At 54.1% G+C, this 23,494-nt stretch overlaps 1 protein-coding gene across 3 annotated transcripts in view; it reads right to left on the bottom strand.

Moving 5' to 3' along the window:
- HDAC4 (histone deacetylase 4) overlaps positions 1-23,494 on the bottom strand; it is a 286,142-nt gene that overhangs the window by 88,643 nt on the left and 174,005 nt on the right. For all 3 annotated transcript variants that reach the window (XM_032636830.1, XM_032636829.1, XM_032636831.1), the window contains exons 4-5: positions 22,478-22,722; positions 8,166-8,316 (exon numbers count right to left, since the gene is read on the bottom strand). In XM_032636830.1, the coding sequence (XP_032492721.1) occupies positions 8,166-8,316; positions 22,478-22,722 (396 nt within the window). The remainder of the gene's footprint in view (positions 1-8,165; positions 8,317-22,477; positions 22,723-23,494) is intronic.

Genomic DNA, 23,494 nt, shown 5'->3' with positions numbered 1-23,494 from the left:
GCCTACAGCCACCTACTGAGACAAAGCGCATTTCACCAAGTCGGACTAAAGCTGAAATCTTGGGTTCTGTGTTTTTTTTCTGGTGGTCGTACCGGTTGTTCACAGCCCCGTTAGAGAAAACTGGCCAATTTGAGAAACAGACACACACAACTAAAGTCCAAGCCCACCACGCTGACTCAAGGTCTGCCGGCACCTCATCTGTTTTCTTCAGAGCTGCAATCAGACTCCAGGGCACTTCGGACCCATTCTTCCATTAGAGACGGTGGTGAGTGTTTTCCCTGTTGTCACACAGAATTCAAACAGCATTTGTAATGGTGGGAAAACGCTTCACGAGGTGAGCGATGCAGAGTTTACAAAACCCTTTCCCAACCGGGAGACATTTTTAGACATTTCCTTTTGTTGTTCTTGTTAGAAACCATGTCGTGTCAACATTTATAAGTAAATATCATCCCCCACGCTTAGGATTATGTCCTCTGAAGAGATGAGCAAAATGCCTACATCCAGCAAAACAATATTAACAGCCCCTGAAGCACCTCCTAAGTTGTTTTCCAAAATGCCTCTATACATGACCACCAAGTGCAACCCCATTGGCCACAGACCAGGAGCAGGTAGCCTGTGTCTCTATCAGTACTCAGGAGTACCACCTGACCCTGTGTCTCTATCAGTACCTGGGAGTACCACCTGACCCTGTGTCTCTATCAGTACCCGGGAGTACCACCAGACCCACGTCTCTATCAGTACCCGGGAGTACCACCAGACCCTGTGTCTCTATCAGTACCCGGGAGTACTACTTGCTGCAAATGAGAAGACCGACTGGTTCCCTCTGCCAGGCCCTTGATAACCCCGGGGACGTACACTGGTTCTCCTCTCCAGTGATGTACCTTTACGTCCTTGGCTCGCTTTTCTTTCAGAGTCTTCCCGCTGTGGGTCTGTGTGTACACTTTAAATGTGCAGCCTTTAGCGCGTGTGGCTTTTCTTCAGTAATACATTTACTGGCAGCCGCCACACGCTGGCGCGGCGCACTGAAGCCTCACACTAATGCTATAGGCGCCACGTGGCCCGGGGGTGGGGGTGGTGCTGAGGGTGGACAGCGCCAGGTGAGGCTGTTCGGATGCTCAGTCTCACCAGCGTCCTGGCTCTCGGCTCTGCGTTCTGCTTGCACACGCAAGGTCTGTCCTGGTCTCTCACTTCCCTTTAAAATGTGGGTTATATTCTGAAGCTGTGAGATAACAGAAAACAGTGGCCTCTGCCCTGGTCCAGGCACAGAAAGCTCCTAAAACGCTTGCAATCCCCTAAGGGATCAGACCATGAGCAGCATCTCTTGCTCTCGTGGGGCTCCTGGGTGGGGGATGGTCACCAGGAAGACCAAGCCTTGACGAGCAGCTTGGCATTCTCAGCTCCACCCTCACGCTCCAGAGTGGGGAGAAGGGCTGTAAGCGGAGTTAGTATTGATGATACCCACGCGAGGAAGCCTCCACAAAACCCCAACCATACGCAGCTCAGAGAGCTTCCGGGTCGGTGAGCACATCTGCACTGGGAGGGGGACCCCGACCCCACGGAGACAGAGTCTCCTGTGCTTGGGACCCTTCCAGACCTCACCCTCGGTATCTCTTCATCTGGCTGTTCATCTTCCTATGGGATTGAGTCCTGAACCTGCGAGATCTGATGCTTGCTCTGGGGAGATAGTGTCAGAATTGAGTGAAACTGTAGGACACCCACCCGGTGTTGCAGAGAATTGCCTGTTATGGGGAAATCCTACACATGTCTGGTGACCAGAAGTGTCAGGAGTGAACTGCTCTGTGGGAGTGTGGTGTCTACGTAAGGCTAAAGGAGAAACACGAGACGGGAGAGCTGCATTTTTCCCAGCGCTGGAAGGAAGAGACTTAAGTTTTTCCTAATTCAGATGTTCCAGTGCTTGTTTTCATGGCATCTATTCTAGTTTATCCATTGTGATTTTCTTCCATTTCCTGGAAGCTTTGAATTTGATCTTTTCACTGGTTTGGGAAACAATCAGCTTCATTTTATCCTTGTTTTTCTGGTGGTGGCTTTTCATTCATTTAGTGGTTTTCGATTATTTTTTTTCACATTTCACTCTGATGTATGAAATGAATTTTGGTGTATAAGACTCTACATATATTTTGAGAAATTGCTCATAAATTGTTAACATCATTAGAGAAATATCTTTCTTGTCACCTTTATCCAATTCCAAATATAACTGTTACCATTCGCAAATTGAATTTGTCTGTCTATAAATAGGTCTACATTAAAGGCAGCATCCCACTGTGGCCGTTTCATGATGGACTTCAGGGTCAGGCAGAACAAACCCCTCGGAAACAGGGTCCTCCACGCTGCAGAGGGACCTGAACTAGACCAGCCAGGGAAGCACCAGGAAAGTGCCCTAAACCGAGTCCAGAGCACATCTGGAAGGGTCCGTCGGGACACACGGGCTTTTGTCTCAGGCCTTCTCGGCGTCCAAGGAGACAACTCATCATCTCTTGAGCAGGGAGGCTTGCCCGAGCTCCATGTGCTATGTGACGTTTGTGTGTGGGTGCACCAGGCAGTAGGCAGAGCAGCCCAGACCCAGCGTTACAGACCTGGCGACACCCAGCACAAAGGGCCACGGGAGTGGTGACCAGAGCAGGCGGTGGGAAGTGACTGGAGGTATAAACTCGCACCTCCGCTTCTGAGCAAGGCCCCTGGGTTCCCTCCAAATGCAGCCAGGGCTGGACTTGGACCGTCCTGAACACTTTCAGCCTGTCTGTCTCGTCTGAAAAATCACACTCAGGGAAACACTGAAATCTGTGTATAACGTGCCTGACACGCAGCCCCCTGGCATTCCTGACGGCCTCTCAGCCCCAGGCGGACACCTGACAAAATACGCAAAGTGTGGACCGTGTCACAACACAAAGTGCCCCCCAACCAGGGAATGGAGGGGGTGGTGTGGGAGGCAGGGGACAGGGGGCACAGAGGGCCCTTTACAGCAGGGAGTGGGCAAGGTAGGTTCAACCCCGCCAGGAAAGAAACGGGAGCCAGATGAGGGGCTTGGTGTCTGGCTCCAGTGCGCTGGCAGTGCGGGGACGGGGCAAGGTCAACGAGGTCAACACGACCCAGAGGGCCCGTCGGAGGAGCTGACCCTCAGGTCCTTCTGAAAGGACCGGCAGGAGTAAATGATGCAAAGCAGGACAAGAAGTAGGGTTCTCAGAGGGCAGGAGCCAGCAGGCTGGGGGTCAGCTGGCCCGACCTGCTCAGAAAGCCCCGTTGACGTGGATGCACCTTGCCCTGCAGAGCGAGCCACGATGAGGAAGAGCTCACTCTCCCTGCTTTGGCCACACCCCAGGCTCACACCATGGGCTCCTGAGCTCCAAGAAGGGACAAGGACAGACGCCCAGTTCCAGCAGGGAGGGCACGCACACGATAAATGCAGAGACGGGCAAGGGCAGCTGCCCTGTCCGGAGGGACGCTGGCCCATCCCTGGTGGGGGCTGAGGTAACTCCAAGGCACCTGCTGGGCTGGGAGGTGGACAGTACCCTTGTCCCCTGAACCGCCTGCAGGGCCCTCACAGGAGGAGGTGTGCCTGAGGGGTCCCCGGGCGGTCACGGACACACGTGGCCCTCAGCCAGCTCTAGGGTGGGTGAGTGCACCTTGCCAGGCTCTTATGGAGTCAGAAGAAAACAAACCCATGTCCCCAAACCCTGACTTCCCTCCCCATAAAATGACCCGGAAGTTTCCTCGACAGGGAGAGAATTCCCAAAGGCTGATTTTAATCCTCATCATTCTAGTTATATACCCATCTCTCAAAAGACTTCTTTACTTTAAATGAAAGTTCCAGCATCAACAAAACACCTTCAGTAAATGAATACCAAATGTTTCCATTTTTACTTAAAAAAATTAATTCCTGTTGATGATCATTTATTCATCTGACAGGCTTTACAGAGAACGTCCTGTGTGCCAGCACTGAACCAGCCAGCGGGGCTGGAGGTAAATAAAACCCACGGGGAGCGATCAGAGGACCAGCCCTGGAGGAAGCCCAGGAAGGGAAGGGGGATCTGGGCGGGGCCCACCTGCTGGGGACAGAGACCCAGGGGCTCAGCGGCCCCGGAGGCCCTGCAGCATGTGACGCCAGACCCGAGTGGGGACACATCTGCCAGGTTTGCGCCTCTGAGGAACATGCAACTTCCCCAGCAAACGGGGCAAAGAACTTCCCTTGGGGTCCGGTGTTCCATCTTTTATCTCCACCCTTCTGAGCCGTTTTTTAGATAAAGTGAACGACTTCCCTCAAGCAATGGCCCCTTCTTCCCCAACAGGCTGTACCTGTAACTAACAGTGAAAAACACAGTTGTATTAGTTCCAAACTGCCCAGAGGGCGAAGACTTGTCTTCCGTTGGATTTTTCCTTTCGATATGATTTAAAGACAGTGTATCATGGAGTCTTAAACACGGTTAATTTAAATAAAACTGATTGAAGATGAGTGTTCGTGCTGAACAAGATGAAAATTGCCATAAACTCTAAGAATTCACTGTTCTACCAAATCAATAGCATTAATTGGTATCAATAAGTACAAGAAGGGGCTTCCCTGGTGGCGCAGTGGCTGGGGGTCCGCCTGCCGATGCAGGGGACATGGGTTCGTGCCCCTGGTCCGGGAAGATCCCACGTGCCAAGGAGCGGCTGGGCCCGTGAGCCATGGCCGCTGAGCCTGCGCGTCCGGAGCCTGTGCTCCGCAACGGGAGAGGCCACAGCGGTGAGAGGCCCGTGTACCGCAAAAAAAAAAAAAAAAAGTACAAGAAAGCTGCAGAATTACTTAAAAGTACAGTAAATGTTAAGTGTAACAAAACTTTTGATTAAATATTCAAAAAGAAATTCATTTTTAAAAAAAACCCAAGAAACTAAACAACGGAAGCTCTGCACTGCCTTTTCAAACGCTTACAAAGTGGAGATGCCGAACGCCACGCACGCGCTCCCCGCCCCACGCTCCGTAAGCTGCACAAACAAGACTCTCGTTCATCGGTGAGGCCCCACGCGCTCAGGAGCCCAAGCGGCGTCCAGCGCGCGGCCTGCCAGGCCTGCCTTCTCTCAAGGCCACACTCTGAGGGCTGCACAGCTGACGCAAGCATGCCAAGGACGCAACTGTACACAGTCCGTTATTAATAATAAAACCCGACCACCCAAACCCACAAGCTGAAAACCGCCAGGGCTGCCGCTGGGACCAGCTTGGAGGGGAGCAGAGAACATTCCTTCGCCCCGTCAAGGGCCTGCCCGGCAGGCAGCAGAAGTCATTTTTTACTTTAAACGTGTTTTCTGAAGTCAAATCTTTTAATATCTTGTGAGGCTGAAGACGTTATTTTTATTGGAACTTTCTGGCAAACTAGGAGGAGTTACTGTAGACCAAGCTGGTGAACGGGGGTTTGCTGGCACGCCGGGCGCACAGCAACTCGCCGATCCTAGCAATCTAAACCCTCCATCCTCTGTAAACAAGCATTCCCTCGTTCCAAAGAAAAGCACGTGGAGGAGGCACACTGAGGGGAGGGCAAGGAACAGGGGTCGGGCAGGGAGCGGGGCCACGTCAGGGGCCAGGTGCACGGGGCTCAGCAGGTGTGCCTTAGCTCTGGACCCCACGCACCACCCTGCCCGCAGCAGAGCCCCTCCCAAGGGCACCTGTGAGGACCGGGGTGCTGTCGTCCACGGGGCAGCTTCTATGGAAGCCACAGAGGGAGACCACTGAGCCGCCAAGACGCTCAGGCCCCTAACCCGGAGAGAGGACGCTGACCCCGACCCTGGTTCTCAGCCTCCATCGCACCTTAGAGTCGTCCCAGGAGTTTTAGAAATGAGAGCACAGGCACCTGTCCTCTGCTCCAGATCAGTGCGTCACAACTGGGGGGCTGGTTCCTGACACCATGTGCTACAGGCTCAGGTGTGGTCAGACCCTGGCCGCACCCTCAGCGCAAAGCAAGTGGTGGTGAGACCAGCTCGGCTGTGTGGACCAGCTGGGTAGGTGGCAGGCGGATGCCATGGGAGCCAGCAGGCCAGGGAGTGAGAGCCGTGAGTGTGATGGACCCCATCTGGCACATCAGCCCACTGCGGGGCCGCAAGGTGGCCCACAGACCAAGGTGCAAGCAATTCCGCTTCTCCTGATGCCTTTCTGTCCTCGTTTCTGGAATCTCGACTGTGGGCCATCACTGAGCCTGTACATCACCATCTCACCAAATTGTTGTGATCCAACGAGATGTACCATTCAGATTTAGTAATTACTTTCAAGTACTAATAGAAAAATTAGATTTCACGTGGAATAAAAACTCTCTTGACCTGCTTTCTAAATTGAAACTCTATCAGACAGTTAAAGTGAAAATACATTTAAAGTGTATTTACTTCAAGAGTGAAACGCTGTAGTAACTGTTGGCAAAGCTGTTAATTTTATGTATCAAAACAACTAAGAACGTACAAATACTGGGTTCAAGATGGGGGAGTAGAAGGATGTGCGCTTACTACCTCTTGCGAGAGCACCGGAGTCACAACTAACTGCTGAACAGTCATCGACAGGAAGACACTGGAACTCACCAGAAAAGATGCCCCACATCCGAAGACAAAGGAGAAGGTGCAGTGAGACGGTAGGAGGGGCGCAATCACAGCAAAATCAAATCCCATAACCGCTGGGTGGGTGACTTACAAACTGGAGAACACTTATACCACAGAAGTCCACCCACGGGAGAGAAGGCTCTGAGCCCCACATCGGGCTTCCCAACCTGGGAGTCCGGCAATGGAGGAGGAATTCCCAGAGAATCAGACTTAGAAGGCTAGCGGGATTTGATTGCAGGGCTAACCATTTTCAGTAGTTGAGGATAAAGAATTTTTGAGGTTTTTCGAAGTTAATATGTACTGGTAGGGGGCTTCCCTGGTGGCACAGCGGTTAAGAATCTGCCTGCCAATGCAGAGGACACGGGTTCGAGCCCTGGTCTGGGAAGATCCCACACGCCACGGAGCAACTAAGCCCGTGCGCCACAACTACTGAGCCTGCGCGTCTGGAACCCGTGCTCCGCGATGGTAGAGGCCGCGACAGTGAGAGGCCCGCGCACCGCAATGAAGAGTGGCCCCCGCTCGCCGCAACTGGAGAAAGCCCTCGCGCAGAAACGAAGACCCAACACAGCCAAAAATAAATAAATAAATAAATATGTACTGGTAAAGTGCCTAAAGACTTCTGTTTTTACTCATGGGCATAGGCAGAGTAAATCACCATACGGTCGCGACATCAAATCCCGGCACAGGAGGGAAATGCACATCCTGACTTACTGACGCAGGATTAACAGGGGGCCAGCGTGTTCACCTGAGCTCTGAGGTCCCGGGCAGAAAGGACCAGAGCCTGGGGATGTGAGAATGGGTTCACTCGCCCCCCTTAGGTCCTGGGTGTATCGCTGCAAACGACAAACTACCAAAACAAAGAGGCCCAAATACACACGAGGGAGTGTTTGTTCAGCCACAACCTGGGAGGGACACGGCACCCTGCGGGTGGAATAACGAACCGCGTCCATCCTTTCGTGCGAGCCCCAGGCTCTCTGCCCAGTGCTGACATGGGGAATTCCGTCTAATTTTCAAAGGGGGAACGGCATCCAGAGGAGTCCCCTGGCTAAGATCCAGTTGGGTGTCTCCTGGAGGATAACAGACCAGGCTGGTCTTCGCACAAGCACGGCCGCAATGGAAAGCAAAAACTGGGGTCAAAGGGCAAATGTGCAACCTGAGAGGTGGGTCATCGCGTCTCCTCTCAGCCAAGGGGCGTCCTAGCAGCTGCCACCTGGTGTTGGGTGCTCACTGACGCCCTCAAAACAAAACAACTTTGAAGAAGGTAAGGCTGAACACACAGGTGAGGCTCACTATGCATCTGGGATGCTTTATGGTTCTTAGCATTTTTTCAGCCCACTAGGAGTCTGCAAACATTCCTGCAAATGCTTAAGTCAAACCCAAAGTGGGGCTGAACGACCCCTGCAGCTCCCAAGTGAAGACAAAGCTGCGGACCAGCCCTGAAGCTGGGGCGCCCGGAAGCACAGCCCCGGGAGGGACACCAGCCAGGCGGCTCCTGCCCCGGCTCCGCTTCTGGGGCCTGGGCCGCGGGGCCGCGGGGAGAGCCGCCTGGCGAGGGTGCCCACGCCGCCAACCCGCCGGCTCCGCCGCGCACTCACTCTCTTTGCCTTTCTCCTTGTGCTTGAGCTGCTGCAGCTTCTGCTCCCGCTGCTGCTTCGCCAGCTCCTGCTCTTGGCGGTGTCTCTCCAGCTTCCGCTGATGCTCCAGCAGCTCCTGCTGGTGCTTCACGGCCAGCAGCTCCTGCTGTTGCTGCGGGCAGGGAGGGAGGAGACAGAGACGGTCAGAGCCTCGCCCCGAAGCAAGACGACGAGACAGACACACACGCGAGAAGGTCGGCAGAGGGCCAGCCCATCCCCGCGCCGCTGTGGCCGTGGGGACCTCGCGCCCTGCGCACGGCCCGCATCTCCAAGGAGGTCCCCTCGTTCAGTCTGTCCAGGAAGCAGGGCTGCTCGGGGATGTCTCCTAACCACTCCACGCTAAATACCAAAAATGAAAATAAAAATGACCGAATCGCTAGAAGAAAATACGCCTGAAGATTTGCGCAATCTCATACGTTGGGAATGCCTTTCGGGGGATGACGCAAAAGCGTACGAGATGGTGTGGCAGCTTCGGGAAATCGTTTGGCCCATCCTTACGAGGCTAAACACGCACCCACGCGAGACCTAGCAACCCCACGCCCACGACTGACCCAAGAGACGTGGAAACACATCTGCGCAAAGCCCTGCACGGGACTGTGCGTGGCAGCTGTGCGCACGGCAGCCCAGCCCGACACACCCCAGACGTCTCTCAGACGTGAACCCAGTGGCAGAAGTGTGTGTCTGTACGTGAGAATCCCACCCCGCAATGAAAACGAATAAACCGCACAAACGGGAAAAAACACGCATGGGCTGCAAGACAAGCGAAGCGAGCGGATCCGGCGTCGACAGGGCTGTGGGATACGGGCCAGAGAAGAGTCAACATGCAAAGGGTCTATTCACATGAAGTTCTGGAACAGGAAATCCTAAGACGTCGTGATAAAAATCAGAAGAAGGCAGCTTCTTGGGTGAGGCAGGAAGACGAGGCAGGAGGGAGCTGTGTAGGGTGTGGACCGCCTGACAGAGACAGCATTTGCTCAGGTGCTCAGGACTGCCGAAGCGCAGCGGACAGACACTCAAGGCCCGTGCGTTTCGTCGTGTGTAAATGATATCACGTATTTTCAGAAATGACATAATTGACAACATAAAAAGTTACCTTCGTAATAAATACTGTAAACACAATTAAAATATGCAAAAGAGGAGCGAGGAAGCCTCTGTGCAGTGTTCGCAGCACGTGGTAAGTTACTAAGGCTACGGTGAGCGGCCCCTAAGGTGAGCAAAACGACCAAGAGAGTCACCGAAAGGTGGTTCAAAATAAATGGGGGACAAGGGCTCAAGCTCACCAGCAATCAAATCCCGCTGTCCCTTACTGCACTGGAAAAGGTGAGAAAGCACAAGCCGGCCAGTGTGGACCGGGGCTGTGGGAAGAGGCTCAATTAAGCCGACACGCCGGACACCGGTTTTCCTCAAACCTCGACCAGCAGAAGCCCCTGGGGGGTGGTCTGTGCTGCCTCCTCCCGCCCCGCGGCTCCCCCATCCCCGTGTCTGCCCCCTCGCTCTCTCTCGCTGTCTGTCTCTGTCCCCCTCTCTGCCCATCCCTCTCTCTCTCTCTCTCTGTCTCTGTCCCCCTCTCTGCCTATCCCTCTCTCTCTTGCTGTCTGTCTCTGTCCCCCTCTCTGCCTACCCCTCGCTCTCCCTCTCAGTCTGTCTCTGTCCCCCTCTCTGCCTATCCCTCTCTCTCCCTTTCAGTATGTCTCTGTCCCCCTCTCTGCCTAGCCCTCGCTCTCCCTCTGTCTCCCTGCACCTGCCCCTCGCTCTGCCTGTCTCCCACCCCCACCTGCCCCCACTCTCCAGGGCTCCGGCCACGCACACTTGCCACCATGGAAGGACCTGAGGGCCTGAGTGGGGTCAGCCTGGCCGCCCACACCCTCCACCCCGGCCACCTGCATGGAGCCGCCCTCGTCCACGGCACCTTCCAGGGGGCCCCCCGTGTCCCCCTCGCTGCTGGGCGGGGCGGGCCCACCCCCTCCCTGTCCCCGGGTGGAGGGATGGGCTGGGGGGGGAGCCGGCAATCTGTCACCCAAGAGGCCCTGGGACTCTCCGTCGAGAACGCTTCACCGACGAGTGAGCTCCCTGTCATGGACCACGTGTGTGAGACACAGCACGACTGAAACAGCTTTGTGGCCACTCCCGGGGACCGCGGCAGATACCTCCTTGCGGCCCCGCTGGCCCACGTGGGAGCCTCCGCAGACGGCATGGCCGGCCTCCCGGCCCTGCTGCAGTGGAAGGGACCTGAGAGCAGGGCCCCTACGGAGCCTGGTGGGCTGGTCAGACCTGTGCCCACACTCGCAGCAGGGGACCCACGGCCCTGCCCACAAGCCCTGCCGCGAAGGGGAGGGGGTTCCTTTCCAGCTGGGACCACAGGGACAGAATGGCAGAGAGGTGGGTGCAGCTAAGCCCAAAACCCGCGCAGGAGGGAGGGAGAGGGAGGCGGCCACGGACCACCCAGAGGAGCCGGTGTCCGGACCCCGCGCAGCAGCTCGCACCTCCCGCGGGAGACTCTGCGCCATGCAGCAGGGCGCGCAGGGGCGTGGCCGCCAGGAGTGGGTGCACCCAGCTCAGCACCCACCCGTGGCGTCCCTGCACACTGAGTGCCACTGCTGAGAGCTGTCTGTGGAAAACAAAATTACCTTCCCAACACCCGGCTTACAGGAACTCAGGGCAGGAAGAAAGCTGCAGAGGCCTTGGGGGCGGCTGCATTCCAAGAGCAGATCTCCAAGCCAGCTTCCCGATTTTGCAGTCAGTACAATCTGGTGTGACCCTGAGCTGAGCTTCGGTCCCTGTGCGTGTCCATAAGATCAGCTTAAGAACTTTGCTAATATATTTCAAAACAGTGGTGTTTTCTTCTCTTTTAAAAGGAAAACCGAATGACACCACTGGGACAAAAGAGTAAATGAGGTGGGGCTAAACCATGTCCCTTGTTATCATTAGTTTTCTTCCAGGAGGCAGTACTCAGAGCTGCACTACCTGCTCTTCTCAGAACAGGGTCGCACACCGAGGAAGGTGCCTCTGCCAGAAGTACTTGTTGATCCGTATGGATTCAGAGAATCCTGCCTGGGGGCCCCATGGCTGTGTCTGTGGGCAAAGGCCCCTAGCGGTTGTCACCAGGCCACTGCCCACCACTCTGGGATTCCACCTGCGTGGCCAGCCTCCAGAGGCGGACAACTCAGAGGGCTGCCTGGTCAGGAAGCCAAGGCCGTGTCCTAAACAATGGATCTCGGAAGGAAGAACCTCGCCCCCTTGGTATTCCCTACATCCCCAGATTGCCTTAGGTACAGCCCGGGTTCCCTTTCAGCTGCTCAGTGCTCATTTAATGTGTAAAGGAGGCGCAGGCAGAAAGGTCTCACGATATTTACTTTTCACCCAGAGCGCAGAAGGAAAGTGAGGTCTCTCAGCTGTCGTTACAAAGAGACTAGAAACAACCACCCCAGACCCCGAGGATTAAAGTTCACAGGATGACAAAACTCCCAGAAAAACGATATTGTCATTTGAGTGTTAATGAAAGGAGCAATTAGAAACCACAACTCTGATTCCCCAAAATGCCCCAGAGCACGACGCTGTAGAAGCCTGGCATGGACAGCGTGGAGCCAGGACTGCTGTGGGGACACGGGGCTGCCACGGTGAAGTCCACGTCCACCTGGGACCGGAACCCGGAAGTTCTGTGCATCAAAGGCCCAACGGGCTGCCGTGTAGGTTTTCCAAAGATGGTCAGGAAACGTCTAAGGCATCACATGGCCCACGATCTGAGGGGAGTGCAGGGCAGACCCGCTGACCCTCGGAGGCCACTTCTGATAGACAGCATCCTCTCCTGGGCGCTGACCTCCAGGCTCACCTGCTCCCTGGCCATGGTTTCTAGGGACCATCTGCGACTAAACTGTTCTTCCCTATGGGATCCTCAAAACGGAACCATGTCCATCTTTATCCCACTGGACTTCCTGGCTCAGATCGAAGAGGCACCCTCATTTCAGTACATGCAGAATCACTCTTCCCTCTGGCCTCATGGCACATCAGCGCTGTCAAAAGGTCCCCTGGATGTGCCACTCATGTTCCCACCCAAGTCTGGATACTCAAATGCCGCAAAGACAAAAAGGTCAGCCACCAACATGCCGGTCAGCAAGAGGAAGGCCGGCATCACAGACACCCGGCACTCTGGACGCTGCGGAAGCTGCGGACTGGACATGGCCGTGCACGCTGGGGGGAGGGGAGCGTGAAGGGGGAGGGGAGAAGTGATGGGTGAAAGTGGTCAAGGGAGAGCCTGGCCGGCCTCCCCTTCCTCTGCCCTCACCCCCCAGTCTCCATTCGTGTGACACGCGTTTTCCTCCCAGGTGGGGTGCCTTGGAAGCTGCATCCCCTTGACAGTGGCGGGTCCCCTCCGTCTGCAGGGTATCCTGGCTCCTTCCCTCCATGGGCTCACCACCACCGGGCCACACTTCCTGTGGCGGCTCAGGGCTGACTGAAGACTCAGGCTGTGTCTGAGCCCGTCCTCTCTCCGCAGAGGGGAGGTCTGAGCGAGCCCGTGAGGGCCCTGGGCCAGATCAAAGCCCGTGTATTTATCAGCAGGCGCCAGTGAGGAGGAATGAGATGAAAACCATGTCACAAGCCAACGCAAGGGACGGCTTTCTTCGTAGAGCAAACGTCCGCAGCCGCCACCTCTGGAGATACACACAACGACCCTCCTCTTCTACAGCTGCAGGCAGCCCACAGCACAGAGGGCACCGCCAAAGGTGAGCAGGACGCCTTACAAAGCACGACACTCTCGTGGGCCACGAATGCCTGGTGGCAAAGGAAAAGCCGGGCCCAGCGTGGCAGCCCGAGGGGCCATCGATGCCCCCTGGGGCAGCAGGTCAGACAAGGCCATCCAACTGCCCGTAAACAACTTCCTAGAAACCCAGAGTGCCGGGTTTATGAGCAATTCCTGCCGTAAGCCCGTTAATTAGGCACAGACAGGCTCAGGGATGACGCAGGGCTTCTGGCTGCCACGCGCTTTCCCAGGTACCAGGGTTATGGCAACCTAAGTGCGTCCTGCAGGCTCATTAAAAGTTGCCTCAGGTGACCCGGAAGCCGGGGCCCCAGGTAACATCTCTCCAGCTACCTGGGACAGGTAATAAAGAGAGTAAACATGATGGCCTGGCTCCCAGGGCCATAAAACCAGGCTCCTTTCAATGTCATCCTTTTCCCTTCAAGGAAAAGAGTCACATGCTCAACTAAATAGCTCTTAGAGCTCTCTCCCGTCCACGGAGACAGCACAAATCACACCGACAGACTTCACACACACACACACACACACACACTCACGTACGTATAAAAATTCAGCCTCACTAGTAAAAAAGGACATGCAAATAAAAGAGTAGAAATCGCTTTTAGTTTTTGCCCATTAGACTGGAAACACCCTGCGAGGCCTGGGAAAGGGACACCCAGGCTGAACACAGCGTTGGAAGGAGCAGGAACTCTTCTGGGGGGCGACCTGGTTAGACCCTTTAAAATGTGTAATGCGCACACAGTAGTTTTCATCTGAAGCGGTTTATTCTGAGGAGACCTGCCCAAAGGATGGGGCCTGCAGTCGGGTCCACAAGCAGGAACTGTGGAAGATGAGCCCCCGTCTCCCAGGACGGCACCTGCCAGACAGACGTGTCAGGACAGGTTCCCGCCGTGCTGTGTAGACGGGGAGGCTGCAGCGCCAGGGTCACAGGATTCAGCCCCGACTCTGGACTCTGGCTGCTTCGGAGCCACAGCGGGCGTGGCATCCACGCCAGGAGCATCCCCAGGCTCCTCGCCCACTCACAGCCCGTGAACCCACGGGCTCCTGGTGCCGGCAGGACGGACCCGTCTAAAACCCCGCCCAGCGCAGGGGTTCTTCATGGGGTGATGAGAATGGTTTGGAACCAGACAGTGGTGATGGTTGTACCATATTGTAAATGTGCTAAATGTCATTGAATTGTACACTTTAAAATGGTCAAGTGATGAGCTTTATGTTAAATGAATTTTACCACAATGAAAAAAATGAGTAAGGGAAAAACTAAGTATTTTCCGTAAAGAAAAGGGAAAGAAAACGAGCAGCCACTTCTCTCTGGGCTCCGTCGGGTCAGGAGGACCACAGCCCTGAGACTGAGGACGAGCAAGGTCCCCGTGTGTGTGCCCCGGGCCCTCGGGGTCCCTGGACGGCCGCTGGGGACGAAGGCGGAGCCTGGTTCTCCTCCACGCTCCCCGCATCCTACCTGACGGGCCCCAGGAGAGAGCAGCCTGCGTCGGCAAAGGGAACGGGCAAACTCACCTGCGATGAAAATGATGAGAACCCTGCTGGGCACTAGAAAACTACAAAATAGCTCAGGTGGTGATTCAACCGTGTCCAGCGCCGACCCTGCCAGCAACCTCTTCCAGGAGAAAAAGGCCAGGCCTCTCCACACAGGACCCAGGAAAGGCCTTTTGTCCTTGGGGAGTCACCTGCCCGGGAGTGCGGCTGCCTGACCTCACACCACAGGAAAATGGTTACAGGCCTGGAGAGGGTGCCTACCATGCAACCCCAAGGGAGTCCCCAGCACAGGGAGGAGAGGCCCGGCTTTGCCTAGCTCTCCTGCAAGCCTCACACCCAGGGCAAGCCCTCACCCAGGGTCCAGCCTCAGCCACACAACCGCAGTCCGTGGCGTGGGCAGGGGCCCCTGGTGCACGTGCTGTCACAGATAACTTTCCAAGATCCCAACATGGTTACAGAAGTTTTAGTCAATGCATGGAAACAAAAAGGGAGGAAACAATTATAATTTGCAGATGACATTACTGTCTACTTAGAAAACATGAAATAACCAATTACAAATTTCTTAGGACTAAGAAGAAAATTCTAGACATTGGTTGGCTAACAAATAATAATGAAATCAAGGGCTCTACACTGACAGTGACCAAGTAGAGAATAAAATGAAGAAACATTCTATGCATAACAGGAGAAAATAGATAAAATACCCAAGAATAATTAAATATAAAATCTACACCCCTTATATGAAGAAAATAAGACGAGACTTTTCGTAAGGACAGAAGAAGCCTCAAATCACAGGTGGTAATTCCATATTCCTGGATTAGACAGTTAACAGTAGAAAGTTCTAGTACACGTCCTGCTGATTTATTAACTTGCGGCAACTTCCATTAAGCTTCCAGAGCAACTTTGGGGGACGTTATGAGAAAGGGTTCCGATGCTCACCTGGAAAAATGAAAGCTCACCCGGAGACAAGCCGAGGGAGTTAAAAATGAAGAACAAATATGTGGGGAGTGGAGACCTGCACGGTCGGATCCTGAAACATGAGCACAGGCTCCTGCTGACACAGGCTGGGGCTGGTACGAGGAACAGAGGGGGCCGGAGACAGGCTCGGCCAGATAAACACGCGTTGATTATGGGACAGAGCTGGCATCTTTTAAATCGTTAAGAAAACTGCTTTGCTTTGTGAATGAGGCGAGGCCAAGCAGATAACTGACAAAACATAATGGACGTTGAAATAACGCCAACTTATAAAGAACACTCATACACTGATGAGAAAAAGGCAAGCATTGCAACAGAAAAACAGCAAAGAAAACGATCATTGGTAGAAGAAATGCAGTAAGCGGATAGCAATATGGCGAAACCACAATCAAGGAACTGCAGGCACGACATGGGACAGAATCAAAACAGAACGTGAACAAGTTCCACTAACGCATCAGACTGCGGGGTCAGCCCTGGCCCCTCTCCTCTGGGAGGGCAGTCACGGATCGGCCAGCCCGCTGTGTGCGGACCGTGGAAGAGGGAAAACGCGGGGGTGGGTAGCGACCCGCGCAGCAGGCTGTGGGTGGGAGGGAGGGTGCCCTGCAGCGCCCCACAGAGGCAGCTACCACCTAGGACAGGTCAGTGAGTGCTGGCTGTCATGGTTACTGCTGCCTTACTATTCTGCTCTCGGAATAAGCAAGGGGGGTGTGTGTGTGAGAGACAGAGAGACAGAGAGACACATGCACACCCAGGACCTGGTGTAGCTTTTGGAAAGAAACATGGCAAGAAATAAAAGCCACAGAAAAGGACTTATCCTGGGTCAGCAATACCATTTCTGTTTTGTTTAGACAAAGGCATATGATTCATGAACGAGGACGCTAAAAACAGAAGAAAAACTGGAAATGACCTTAATGTTCAACTCTTCAACTATTAGCACTTATTTGAATTCATTGTAAGACTACAATAAAACCATTAAAATCATGCTTTTGAAGTGTATGTAATGGTAAAGGAAAATGTTAACGATAAATAAAAACCGCACGTCAGTATAATCCCAATTCCATAAAACTACAGATACACACACGCACAATGTACATAATACAAGGTTACGGGAATCCACTACAAAATGCAATAGCTTTCCTAGCTAACAGCGCTGGAATCACATCTTCTCTGTGATTTGCAATTATCCGATAATTAACGTTAATGACTGTGGCGATCAGAAAGAGATCATGATGAAAACATCCTTGTAAAAAACAACACTGTCTGGGACGCAAACAGCAGGGCCCTGCTCCTCTCTGGTACACAAGCCTTGGGGAGTCTGGGGGCCCGGGACCTTCCCCCTCCTCCTCCCGTTTACTTACGCAGGTGTTCCTCCCGGGGTGCAGGAGGCTCCAGGGAGATCTGTGGGGAGGACGCTGTGAGCAAACGGTTAATGAGGAGGTCAGACGTGTGGGTGAGCGTGGCTGAGTGGACACAGGCGTTCACTCCCACTCCTCCCAGAACCACGAAGAGGAACGGCGCTTTTTAGGAGACACGGATTCACAGGAACAAAGCCTGCAGGAAGGACTGGAGAGCAGGTTTGTCGTCAGAACTCTGGAGATGACACCCGGCAGCACCCCAGAGGCACAGCCCAGACGGCACGGTCAGCGTCGCGTTCTACTCCATCCGTGAAATGGAATACTCGATACATTCCCAATACAAAATTGTCAGTATTTGCCAAATAGCAAAAAAACCACACATTTATGGAAACATCACTGCCGTGGACGGAGGTCAAGGGGCGGCATGCCTGAACCCAGAACCTTCAGAAGGTGGCCAAGGGATTCTGGCTTGCACGGAGGGCTCCCAGCGTGCAGACCCACAGCCCTGTCGCCTTCCTCCTCTCTTCACGGTGCACCCCCACTTCTCACTGTCCCCCTACCCGAGCCCTCTTCATGTGCACCCAACTCTTGTCAAAATCACTGTTACCACGCCCTCTCCCGCCTTCCCTGGACTAGGGTGAGGATCCCTCCTGGAGAAGAGGACTGTGCTCCAGGCCGGGTCTGTCACAGCCCTGCAGTAGCCATTCCTCTGGGTGCATTCCCATACGAGCTCTCACCCTGACCTTCAGACTTGCCTTGGCCAGCGAGGTAAGAGCATCCATGACTTACATGGAGGCTTAAACCACTCTTGCCCTCTTGCTGAGCTTGGAACTCAGAAAGCAGCACATAATCCAGCTGCCAAGCACCAGACTGGAAGTGAGGCTACTGTAGTAAGTACTATATTTGGGGTAGTTTGTTATGCAGCCAAAGCTGACTGAGACACTCATGTAACAGATTCTTTGTGGTCTTATAAAATAGTGGCCATCACCACTCAAGCAGGAAGGACTTTGTGCTGGCTTATATGCTGTAATTGTTTTCCTTTTTGCAAAAACCAAATATTTAAACCATTGATCCTGATCTAGAGGTATAACAGATTCATATTTCAGATACTTTGAAATGCAAAAATCATGTTACTACATCATTATACTTAAAGATAGTCTGCAGTACGAGACTGAAACTGTAGCCATGATCACCAGCGTTTGCCCACAGTGAGAAGAGCTTACAGGTTTCTCAAACTGTGGGACTGGATTTGCACTGGAACATAGGGAGCTCAGCCAATAGGAAGGGAGGAAATCGCTAACTCCAGGGAAAGCTAAGAGCTGTATCAGAGAGGTCATGAAGCCATTGCATGGTGTGTGTCGGCAACAGGCACCCACACAGACACAAGAATGGAGCCCCTGCTGGTTCTTTAATCAGAAGGATGGTCTCAGTATATGAAGCACCCGAAAAGCGGCAGTGTATGTGTGTGTGTGTGTGGGGGGGCGGGGATGGTGGGCGAAAGCCTAGTCTCTCCAGCAAGTGAGAAATAATCACCCCATGGGATCTTTAATGCAAGGACGAAGCAGACCATCTACAAACTTCTACTGGCAGAAGCCGGCAGAGACCTGGGGCTGGGGAGTCAGATGGGAGAGCAGGGAGGGACAGCTTCTGCTTGTTTACACTGTACTACATTTCCATTAGAAACACTGGAAATAGGGATTCCCTTGATAACATTTTAAAACAATTCAAAATGACACACAACAAACTCCCAAAGCAGCAAATCTAGGTAATGCTACATTTGCCAGGTGATCACCTAGGCAATCCCAGCTGACATAAACACCCACGGACACCACACTCACTACTCTCACAGCCCTGGGCCTCAGTGATCATGCTGCCAGGACCCCATTCTGGGGAGAAGAAAACTAACTGTGCAGGACAGAAAGGGGAACGGGGCTCCTGAATCAGCCATGACCAACAAAGACTGCATCTAGTACAAGTGCAACACTGAGTGTCGAAACCCTAGGAAAGATCTTCTTTACCCAGGGTTAACAATTTGAGTTACATTTTAAAAATTATTCCCTTTTTAACTATAAAATCCTACTCAAATTCACTGATGATTTAATGACACTAATTGGACTGTGTGCTCCAGAAATCCGTCTGACAAACACCAGTGCCAAACGTCACTAACAATATGATCCCTTGTGAAGAGCGTAAATCATCAAAGCAGAAGCCGACTGACGGGATGATACAGTTACCATAGTTCAAATGGCTTCAGACGAATGAGCTCCATTTTAAGTGGAGAAACAACAAACGATTAAAATGCAGAGAGCATGTAACCTTGAGATGCTTCCTGAGCTGCGTTTCTGGGGCTCCCACCATCTCTGGGAGCACCCAGCCTGTGGGTCAGGGGGAGCTCGGGGTACCCCTGACTTCCGAGCCCTCTCTGCGCAGTCTGCAGGTGGACCCAGGAGGGAGACTCTGTTCCATCTCAAAGAGGTGACACAAACTCCTGGAACACCAGATGAGGAGAGAAACTGGGGGTCAGGGAGAAAAAGCCCCCCCCCAGGCCGAGGCCCCAGGACAGCGGGAAGCCCGGTCTCGCCCTGAGGGGGAAGCACCAACCGGGCTCAAGCAGTGATCCTAATGTTTCTTGCTGATTTGTGCAACCCCTCACATACGAGAGGTCGCTGATATCGCAATTTCTCATTTTTTTCTTGTAGAAGCTACAGACTCAACCAACACAGACACGAGAACATAAGCAACTAGCGTCTTCCTTAACCCTGGTCAGCACAAAACCCACCATCGCCAGTTTCCGGTACAGTCTCTCAATCAGGGGCTGTTTGAGTGAGGACGAGGGTGCGAGGGGGAGTGAAAACAGAGAGAGAAGTGCGAATCCCGAGTTCCTTCTTTAGCCAGGCGCCGTGCCGGGCCCGCAGATGCCAGAGGTGGGTGGCTGCCCGCTACCAGGTAGGCACGTGGATGGGTGACCTACGGGGGGGAGGGGCACACACAGGGCTCCACCTCCCAAGATGAAGGGCAGTGTGGGCCCCCTGGTCACCAGGAGCCCAGTTAAAGGGGGGCGTATCTGAGAGGACCTGAAAGACACAAGACTGCAGTGATCCTTCAGGCTTCTGAGATGAGATCAAGATATGGGGCAGTTGCGCTTCCCTGGTGGCGCAGTGGTTGAGAGTCCGCCTGCCGATGCAGGGGACACGGGTTCGTGACCCGGTCCGGGAGGATCCCACATGCTGCGGAGCGGCTGGGCCCGTGAGCCACGGCCGCTAAGCCTGCGCGTCCGGAGCCTGTGCTCCGCTACGGGAGAGGCCACAAGAGTGAGAGGCCCGCGTACCGCAAAAAAAAAAAAAAAAAAGATACGGGGCAGTGAGGGCCAAAGTCCAAAACGCCGGCTGGCGAGGAAGTCCGCTCCGCGTGGGCGAGCAGCGCTACTGGTCGGGAGAGAGCCAAGGATGAGCTTCTAAATTGCTTTTAGGGGTCACAGAAATGTGAGGCTGCAGCTTCAAAGACAAAAGGAAAGGGGCGGCCTGTGGGGGGGCTTCTGTCAGTACTGAAAGGCAGGCACCTTGTCTGGCGCTGCTCAGAGCCAGACCCCTCGGGGCGGGGCCTCAGCGGGAAGCCCCACCCCCGTCCCGGCCCCCCCACCCCCACCCCCGCCGCATCCCCGTTTCCCCTGCACCGCCCAGAGCAGCAGCAGTGAGCAAGGCGCTGGCTTCCCCACCGGCAGGGCAGGTCCAGGCTGCATCCCACAACGCATCCCACGGGGCTTCCCTCTCCTCCCAACAGCCAGGGGGAGCGGGCGCTTCGCATCAGGGGAGCAAAGCGCATCGCGCTCGCTCTCACGGACCCTCGACCACTCCACCCCAAACTCAAGAGCGCTTATTGAACAGCAGAGGACCACGATGGCCGCGGGGGCGTCTCCACGGAGACAGGTGACCTCTCAGGCAGGAGGACTCGCTGGCTCAGAACGCTACAAGCAAAGCCATGAGGCCTGGACTTCCAGCAGCTCTGGACAGTGTTCTCTCCTTGGTTTGTCCACTGCCAACCTCAGAAGGCCCACGGGGTCAGGGCAAAAGGCAGCAGTGGCAGCAACAAAACTGCCAAGACCCACGGCCTCGGGTGCAGCTCTCAGCTGGCCAGAGGCAGAAAGAGACAGTGCGCGGTTACTCTGCATGGCGCCAGGTGCAGGCTAACAAGGAAGCCAAGGCCAGCCTCGGCGACGTCCAGCCGTAGGTGGTGTTGGTCTCTATGGAAAGGGCATCTCAGAAGCATGTGGGCTTTTAATTCTCCAGATCCCTGCTGTCCAATCCAGTAGCCACTAACCACATGTGGCTGCAGTGCAGCTGGTCCAGACGGAGATGTGCTCCACGTGTCTCGTCTGCGATGGTCCACTAAGACTTAGCGTGAACAAAACTACTTATATGGATCACAGGTTGAAATAATATTTTAGAAATATGAGGTTAAATAGAATACGTTAAAGTTAGCTTCGCCTGTGCAGCCAGGTTCCCGGTGACCCCAGAGGTCCCTGCCTCCTGGTACTCACCCCTTGTCTGGGCCCCTCCTGGGAGGGCTGGTCGTATGACAGTAGAATAAGGTAGCAGGGTTGGGGGCTGTCACTTCCAAGATTTGACCGGAAGACACCGAGGCCGCCTTCTTGGACACCTGGATCTTGGGTGTCCACTTTGGGGAAGCTGCTGTTAGAGGCCCACGTGAGGAGGACCTGAGGCCTCCGGCCCACAACCGCAGGAGTCCGCTGGGAAGTGGGTCCTGCGGCCCCACCCAGCCCTCAGCCCTGACTGGCAGCTCAGCAGCACCTCGCGAGAGACCCTGAGGCACAGCCAGCAGTGAGGCTGCTCCTGGATTCCTGACCCCCGGAAGCCATCAGATAGTTCACGTTTGTTATTTTACCCAGCTCAAAAGCTTCTGGGTAATTGGTTACATAGCAATAAGTAACTTACACAGCTGGTTTCTTTTGCTGTTTTAAGGTGGCTACAGAAAATGTAAAATTACCTATATAATTTTAATATATATACATCTCTATTGGACAGCACTGCTCTCCACGTTCCCAAGTACAGTGAGCACACCTTATGGTCACAGATGTCATAACTGGTCCCTCAACCACATGACGTGACTTCTCTATGCATCACTAATGCATGTTTCTTTCTAATAGGTTGACTTTTGAAGTCTGAGATCAGATTAAGTAAATGCAGAGAGTGTGTACCAAAAAACAACCTATGTTAGTGTTTTTCTTATTCCATTTAAATGAAAAGTAAATATTAATATCTTTTTCAAATCATAAAGAGTCAGTGGGAAAAATGAAGAGTGGACAGACAAGTCCCAAGAAGAAAATAAAGATGATTTGCAAACACGGGTGTTTCTCCTTGCCGGTAATGTTGCTATTAATGGACATACCTTATCTTTGTAGATGAAGTCCGATGATAAGCATTTCCCCTAATTTAAGCACGCTTCTACAGCCTGACTTTAAATGCTGTTCCCACCATTGGCCACATCTGCCCCAGTTTACTCAACCAGTGCCCAAGTGCTGGACACGCAGGTATTAACTGCACAGCGAGGAATAGGGCTGGGTGTCAATCTCAGCGCTACGGCTGGTTATCAGGGACGGTCCTTACTCGCTCGGGAACCCCGGGGCCACAAAGAGCGCGCAGACTCTGAGGGATCCCGGGGGCGGACGGCAGGCGACTTACTTTGATGTGCTCATGGAGCTGGGCTTCGTGCTGCCGGGACAGCTGCTCGTGCTGCCTCTGGAACTCAGCGATGAGGATCTGCCTCTGGAGCTGCTGCTTCTGCTTGAGGGCCAGGAGCTCCTGCTGCAGCTGCTGCTCCCGGATGCCGGGCTCCGTCGCGGGCAGCGGAAACTGGTGGTCCAGGCGCAGGTCCATGGGCACCGCCGGGGGGGCCACCGGCAAAGGCAGCGCCGAGGCCACATCCACTGCGGGACAGAGCACAGCACAGAGCGCTGGTCACCTTGGAGCCCCCAGCCCCGCCCACCCTCGCAGAGAGCTGCCGCCAACAGTCGGGGTGCCCACACGCGGAGGGCCACTGTACGCTTTGGACGCCTCTGCACCCCCTCCCTCAACAGGCTCAAAAGGCACGACCCGGAGGCCTTTTGAGGTTTCTATCCCTCGGGCCAAAATCAGTGGACGTTTGGACCAGGACACACACTCCTGCAAACTCTCTTCCCTCCACCCGACCCTCCACGAAGGGGCCCCTGCTCTCTCAAAGGACCTTGCTGCAGCCCCAGCAGCCTTTTCTGACATCCTTTTTGAAAGTCGACGAAGAGAAAAAGCAAGAAAAAGGCTCTAAAGAGCACTGAACACCCGTAAGTAGAGAGGCAAATTGCCCATGCTTTTCTTCTTTTCACAAAGACACAGAAGAGTTGTATGCAGGAACCACAGGACAGTGTGTGCCACTTAAGTGGTCCAGACGGACGCTCCGGACGGGGAGAGCGTTTCCATGGTGAAGCGAGCGCCCTCTGGAAAACAGGTTTACCGGCTGCAGCCAATAAGACGCTCCCCCGGCTCGCCCGCACAGCTTGCGCATCAGGGTTACGTGCTTCTGCGCTTTGCCAGGAAACGGACTGTCTTCACTGCACTGATGTATGGCCGAGAAAGAGCCACAAGTGACTCTGATTAGAAACAGAAGCTGAATCGATCTTAAGGCTTACAAATCAATACCAAATTAAAGTGAGAAAAAGAATGCAG

The sequence above is a fragment of the Phocoena sinus genome, chromosome 7, assembly GCF_008692025.1.
Source record: "Phocoena sinus isolate mPhoSin1 chromosome 7, mPhoSin1.pri, whole genome shotgun sequence".
NCBI lineage: Eukaryota > Metazoa > Chordata > Mammalia > Artiodactyla > Phocoenidae > Phocoena > Phocoena sinus.
This window is presented reverse-complemented; position numbering and strand designations above follow the sequence as displayed.